At 38.2% G+C, this 7,075-nt stretch overlaps 1 protein-coding gene across 1 annotated transcript; it reads right to left on the bottom strand.

The window, feature by feature from the left end:
• Nucleotides 1-3,191: 3,191 nt before the first annotated feature.
• On the bottom strand, nt 3,192-6,909 carry ZBTB38 (zinc finger and BTB domain containing 38). The gene has a single exon (XM_010158545.1). It carries the CDS (start codon nt 6,907-6,909, stop codon nt 3,331-3,333), a length of 3,579 nt encoding a protein of 1,192 aa, XP_010156847.1. The 3' UTR covers nt 3,192-3,330.
• Between the last annotated feature and the right edge of the window lie 166 nt (nt 6,910-7,075).

Raw genomic sequence — 7,075 nt, 5'->3', positions numbered from 1 at the left:
AGGGGAATCTTTGCTCATTAGATAATAGCACAGGCAGGCAGGGTGCTGGATTGCCAGTGATAACTGTTACACTAAGGGAGTTTAGAATAAATACAAGTGATGATGACACTGCCTCACTTCAGATGCTTCTGCCTGTAGTTCAGCTGCATTATCATTTCACAGAAGCAACACTATCATTTCTTCTAATTTGTGGTATATCGTAAATGAGGTTTGATGTAAAATTTTGCTTAGATGCACAAATTTTGGGATGACCCGCTTGTCTTTTTAATTCACATTTGAAACAGAAAAAAAATGTTATATGTAGCAAACTTCTACATTTTGTTTAGTTATACATCTCTCCTGAGGACCATCCCCAAACGACCTGCATGATTTAGCTTAAATTCAATTTTTAATGCAAGTTACAGACTAGTGACACCTAGCTGAAGGGGGAAATACTCTGCGTATGTGTAATCTTCTATTTTGTATGTATCTTCGCATTTCCTTTTGCAATTAGGTATTTGTATTCTGAACTGCATTTCTTGACAGGAGTCCCAAAAGATTTCAAGTCTGTGTGTAAAATACACAATCTATACTGCAAGGTCACTATCAGGCTTGAAAGCAAAAGAATTTTTATAGTTTTGGGTCCTCATGAAAACTGAGATGTTGCAAAGTGTTAAACATAGTCCACCTCTCTTCCAAGTCCTTTACGATACTGAGCAGGTAGATTCTGTTCACCTCAGCATTGCATTCACCCTTAATGGTACGATGCCAAGAGATACAATCACTTCCCTTGAGCTCTGGCGTGTTCTCATTCACTGTTCTGACCTTAACAAAGGGCACGTTTGATAACTGTGTTGCTTAATCTTCTAACGAAGTATACGTATCTTTGGATCTTATAGGTTATGTAAGTATTAACATTAAAAAAAAAAAGAGAGACTTACAGAAAAATATGAAGATGTTATTTTAATTAAGCAAAAACAGAGTTATCATCACTCTTTCTAAAAATAAAATTAGACTCTTTATCAATTCTTAACATCTGCATTTAATATTTTCTTCTAAACAAAAGTACAGATGCAGTTATGTAGCAAATTACAGTCTCTGACAACGTATAGTATTTACCTTCTCTTACACTTACTTTAATTCTAATTTGGTCATTAATACTTGACTCATTACTGCAACGTGTTACTTGTAGTAAAAGTGCCACAATTGATCTATAAACATGACATTGCCATCTTAAAACTGCTTTGCTATAAACCGTAGAGAATATACAGAGTTACAAATTCATTGTTTTTATCAAAATATACAAAGCCCCCCCCCCAAACCTAACACAAGCTATCAATATTCTTCTTATGAACTATACAGTTATATAAAATATTTGTAAAATTATCTTTATATTTATAAATATTCTACCTTATTTGCTTTGGTCTATAATTATCATCATACAAGTCCACTTTGAAGTTATCTTTGTGTACTTTCTTTGAAACATCATCGTACTTTCCTGTGTTTATTCTACTATTATCTGTATTTAAATGGAACCAAAGCAGCACTGAACCCAAAATTTCTCAAGGGGTTCATAGCATTCACCAATGATAGAATAAGTAAGTGGACTATATTATTACTTCAATCAATACTGTATTATAATTTCAATTGTAGTTTTATTGTACCCAAGCTATAATTTCTTTTAAAATATTCAAGAAGACGAAGTAAGTAAACAAACTGTGTACCATATTTGCATGTAGGATGAAGCTGAGGGTCACTAACCTTTATCCTGACCTAATTTTCTAACACTTCATAGAGATGAACGTACAAGACTAATTGAAAACGCAGATACAGTACAACAGAGCCCAATCGTATAAACTGCAATTTGTATACGTACACTCTCTGACTTTTCTTGAATCTCTTAATCTGTTAAAATTAATCACATTTTCACAAAAAAATATTAATTGTAATATTTTGGTGATGTCTTTCAGAAGCCTCTTCTCCCAGTTCTGAGCAAACTGTGAAGGCTGTTTCCAGGCTCGCCATAACCCTTCGGTGTGGCAGGATGAGGGAGGCAGAAAGGCCAACGCTCTTTCTTCCAGCAACCTGTCCCAGGCAGCCCTGCACTACGGGCCCACTGTGCAGGGCCAAGGGACACTGGGAACGTAGCTTGCCTGGGGCGAGGTGCTGGCATGGTTAGGGGGATCACTGAGAAGGGACATAGGAAGGTTAGATGTCGTATTTAAGGCATGGGGATGACGGGTAACCCCACAAACTGGCCCAGTCTCTGTTTATACACAAGGACTGCCTTGGGGATATATATATGGAAGCAAGAATTTGAGAATTTACCTACTCCTCCCAAAATCAAAGTATTTATGGGGAGTTGCTCTGTCATTTGTTGTCCAGGCATTATTCCAGGATGAGAAGGAAGACTGTCTCTAAATGTCCTCTTCTTCTGCTAAGAAGAATGGTGTTTCTAAAAGACAGGAGTTGCAGCCCCACCAGGAGGTGGCTGTTTATGTACAGGATTTCTTTAAGCTAGGCTGTTTAATAAGAACAATTTTCTTTAGACAAATGCACCTGAATAACTCTACCAGGCCATTGATATTGGGATTTATGCAGTTTGGAAGACTGGCTATTGAGAGTTCTACTGAATCTTTATTAAATGTCTCAGAGATATCATAAATCTGGAATATTTTCCACACAAGCACTGAGACCTAATTGTTATTATGGTAACTACAAAACTGAATAGAGGAAAGGAAAGGAAAAGAGTTTAAACTCCTGAATATGTTTTGTAAATGTTGAGTTACAGAAAAGCACGCCAGAACTCAACTGTACTTCAGCATACCCAAGTTCATGAAACATTTCCCACCTTCACTTTAGAATACACTAAATTACAATTATTATGTTTATAAACACATTACTTCTTGTTTAAAAATGCAATACATAGTTTCTCCAGCAAAAATTCCTTCCACAGAGTACACTCTGAACCTACATATTTATTTTGCCTAGAATGATTCTGACTCAAACACAGCACTGTAAAACAGTTCAGTGACTAGTTTCCTGTAATGCTAAGTAGAAGGATTTTGGTTGGTCATACTGTTTTTCTTTTTCTCTCTCTATATATATGTTAGAAGGTCCTTGTGGCAAAAGTATTTTGGGTCTTTCACATTAAGTTTGTATTATTGCAAATACTAGTTTTTATTTTCTGTGTTATTTTTTCTTCTTTTGCATATATTAACATATTTAGATGAAGAAATTTGATCTCAGTAAATTATTCTAATTTGTGTGGAGATGCTTCCCCATTCAATGCATCTATATTTTCTCCAAGATACAGTTCTGGATTTTTCTTCTCTTTTGCACAGCTGTCACTCAGAGTATAACTTCTGGAGTTACATTTTGTATATTTTTTACTTCACTTCCTTCTGAGCCAAGGAAATGTGGATTTTCCAGAAGTTTAGTGCTTTCATTGCAAAACTGTTCTTTTCTACCTTGCAGACCTGAATTTTTGAATAGATGTTTTTTCTGGTGCATTCCCAGAGCAGCTGCTGTCTTGCAAATCTTGGGGCACTGAAAGCAAGCATATCCTTTTCCGTTATGCTGTCGTACGTGTCTTTGCTCATGGTTCCTTTTGGTAGAAAGATACAAGAAGCTCTGAAAGCAGAACTGACAGTGGTAGCGTTTTTCTCCAGTATGAATTCTTTCATGTATTTTGAGTGTTTCATTTAAAGTGAATGCCTTATTACAGTATTGGCAGATGAAGTCTTTGACGCCCAGGTGAATACGTTCATGTTTCTGTAGATTTCCAGGAACTGAGAAACATTTACCACAGGTTTTGCAAGTGTAGGGCTTTTCCCCAGTGTGACACCTCATATGCATTTTTAAAGTGGATGGACTTTGAAATTGTTTTTGGCATAATTCACAAATGTAAGGCTTTGAAGCAGCTGCATGCCGGTGTACGTGTTCTTGATTTTCTGCAGTGGAAGACTCATCTCTCTCACAGAGCTCACAATGAAGATTTGGCATTTCTGCATTCTCTTCTTGACTGACCGCCTTTTCCTCAGGAGCATTCCTGAGGGCATACTCTCGACTGCATGTGTTGTGGCTTTCCATAACGGTGTTCTTGCTTCCATGCTTTTTCCTCCATTTGGTCTTTTTCATTTTTCTTAGCTGTTTGGATTTCTTTTTTGGTTTGTAATTATAATAGGGTCTCCAGGGTTTATCACTGGAGTCCTGGTCACTTACGTCATCACACATTTCTGTCAACTCCAGGCATTCTGAGCTATAGAGCCTAGAAGGGCTTCTTTCTTTTATTACCGTTTCCGATTCCTCAATTAGACTGTCCTGTTTGGACTCGTGTTTAGATTTTCGGCCCCTTTTACAGAACAGCTTAGATCCTAAGATGTGTCTTTTTACAATAGCCTCATTACCGATTTTGACTGTTATTTGACAAAGAGGTGCAACATTGCTGTCAGTAGATGTCCCAGGTAAGGCCGGCTTTGCAATGTATGTTTCAGTTTTACTCGATTCTTGGACAGTATTGGTCGATTTGCTAGATGAACCTCCAGATCCTGTGACATGCTGCGCATCCTCAGTTGCTTCTGCCCTGTTGTACAGCAGTGTTTTCTTCTTCTCCTTAATAGTTTTTGATTTTGTAATGCATTTCCCATAATTATCTGACTCATATTTACAATCATCACTTACAGACTGAGTAGGTAGATTATTTGAAGATTCTGTCTTACTGTTTTCTACAGAAGTGACTGTTTTACTGTGCATTATTACCGATGAAACTCTGCTACTGTGCATTATAACAGAGGGTGCAGAACTGCTGTAACTGATGACAGAGGTTGAATTTTCATTCACATTAGTTAAAGAGACAGCTGAGGAATCACACTCCTGAGAACCAGAGCCCTTTGCAGCAGTGGAAACTCCTTTTTCAGCTGCGAAAAAGTTCCTTTGCAGGTCAGAATTTAAGATACCTACTCCCCAGGAAGAAGGATTCTGAGTATTCGTGGAAGATGCTGTATCATTACATGAAGATGTATCCAAGGCAAGAGTTCTGCTGTTTGCTATTATATTACTTTGAAAATTCAGTGGCGGTAGCTCAGTGCTAAGTGAACTCTGAATGAAACAGTTAGCAGAAGCAGTTTCGTTAACCTGGCTGCTTGCTTGAACATTTTCATACGAAGAATTTCGGTAGGACTTGTAAGGTAGTCGCCTGCATTTCATAGGTAAAAGTCGATAAAGTTTGTATGGGTACATACTTGGCTTTAAGCCTCCATTGGCTGTCTTTTTATTTACGGAGAGACGATGGTCAATTGCATGGAAAGACTTCTGATGATTTTTTAGTATATAATAAGTCATAAAAGTCTCCAGACAAAAAATGCACTGATACCGTCTTTCTCCAGTGTGCCAGATCTCATGTCTGGTGCGATACTCAGCTAACGCGAATACCTTATTGCAGTAGTGGCAAGGATATGTTCTTCTCCACGAATGCACGTTTGCGTGTCTTCGAAGGCTAGACAGTGTTACATAACTACGCTTGCAAACAATGCAAGTGTATAGTATCTGCCCATCAACGACTTTAACCAAATGATCTGTTTCCCGTAAAGTGCAGTTTGCATTAGAATAATCAGTGATGCTGTTTTCAGACAACAGAGGCTCTGCATTTGCATACGAACTTCCATTCCTTCCCTCTGCAGCAGTATAGTTATCTGCAAAATTCTGTTCATTTCCACTGTGAACTGGTAAGCTACTTGGTCTCATGCAGATTTGCTCATGACTTTCCAGTATATTTAGATTTGCAAATTGTTTGCTGCAGTATTTGCATATGAAAGTTTCCTGATGCTCTGAATGGAGCTGAAGATGAGTACTGAGTAACGCCCTATCACTGAATGATTTTGCACAACAGTTACAATTGTACACAGGTGGAACAACAGTTGCCACAGATCCAGAGACAGTAGCGCAACTGTTTTCCTCTTCTCTGGATAAATGGAAATCTCCTGCTTTATTCTGAGGTTTTGGAAAGGAAATAACTGTCTGATCAGTAACTGTTTCACGCTGGGCTTCTGTAGTGGTCACTGTAGAGGTCGGTACTTTTGCTACAGCCAAACCAGTAACCTGGGGCTTAAAGGCTGCCTTAGGGGTACTACACGCTTGTTTTCCTGGCTGAACCAGTGGCGTGGCCTGGCGATTTTCATAGTGGTCTTCACCCTTCTTACATGAAGGGCTGCTGTCCTGTTCAAGAAAAGGTGTTCCTTGAAAAGTATCTCCCCCGGAAGAAACTGCATAGGAGTGTTCTGCCAGTGTACTGGCTGGCTCAGCATCTTTGCAAACGTCGCTTCTCTCGAGGCTGATGCTGGGAGCTTGTATCGTCTCAGATACCTTTTTAAAGCTTGCCCTCAAGTCAAGTGGAGAAAACAAACTGTTTTCTGTTTCAAAAATTGAGAATGCGTTTGTAATTCGTGGTCCATTTGTCACAGCGGAGTCTTCATGTCTCTTTTCATGTCTTTCCTCTTTGACAGGCCCTTTGTCATTAACACAGTATGCATAAGGGCAGGGAGAACTTGACAAATTAACATCTGTAAGATCCTCTAGAAATGATATTCCCAGTTTCTTCCCTGCAGCTGCAAGGTCCGTTACAGTCTCCTGCCTCTTAACAACTACTGTGGAGCTGTAGATGTAATTCAGTATTTCTGTAAACACTTCAGCTTTAAGATCATCTAACTCCAGTACATGACCTGAAATACAGATAGTACGGCTCCAAAAAATGTTTTTAAAGTAAAGGCTTGAAGCTGCCAGCACATTGCTATGGGCTTTAAATTTCGTATCTTCCACAATTATGGTGACATCACATAATATACCCCTAATGCGCTGTTCATTTAAAATGGAAAGCACAGTGTCACTGTGGAAGTCATCCTTGAAATCCTTTGAATGGGACATGACTGTCATCTGCAAGGAAAAAAAAAAACAGTGTAAATACATTTACAAGGCATTTTTCACCCATTTCAGTTACAGATCAAGCTTATAGTTGTATATTTATTTTATATATGTTTTTAATATATAAAAATATGGATAGAGGACATAAAAATATGTGGATAGAGGACAGGCAACAGAT

The sequence above is a fragment of the Eurypyga helias genome, unplaced genomic scaffold, assembly GCF_000690775.1.
Source record: "Eurypyga helias isolate BGI_N326 unplaced genomic scaffold, ASM69077v1 scaffold34199, whole genome shotgun sequence".
NCBI classification, from domain to species: domain Eukaryota; kingdom Metazoa; phylum Chordata; class Aves; order Eurypygiformes; family Eurypygidae; genus Eurypyga; species Eurypyga helias.
This window is presented reverse-complemented; position numbering and strand designations above follow the sequence as displayed.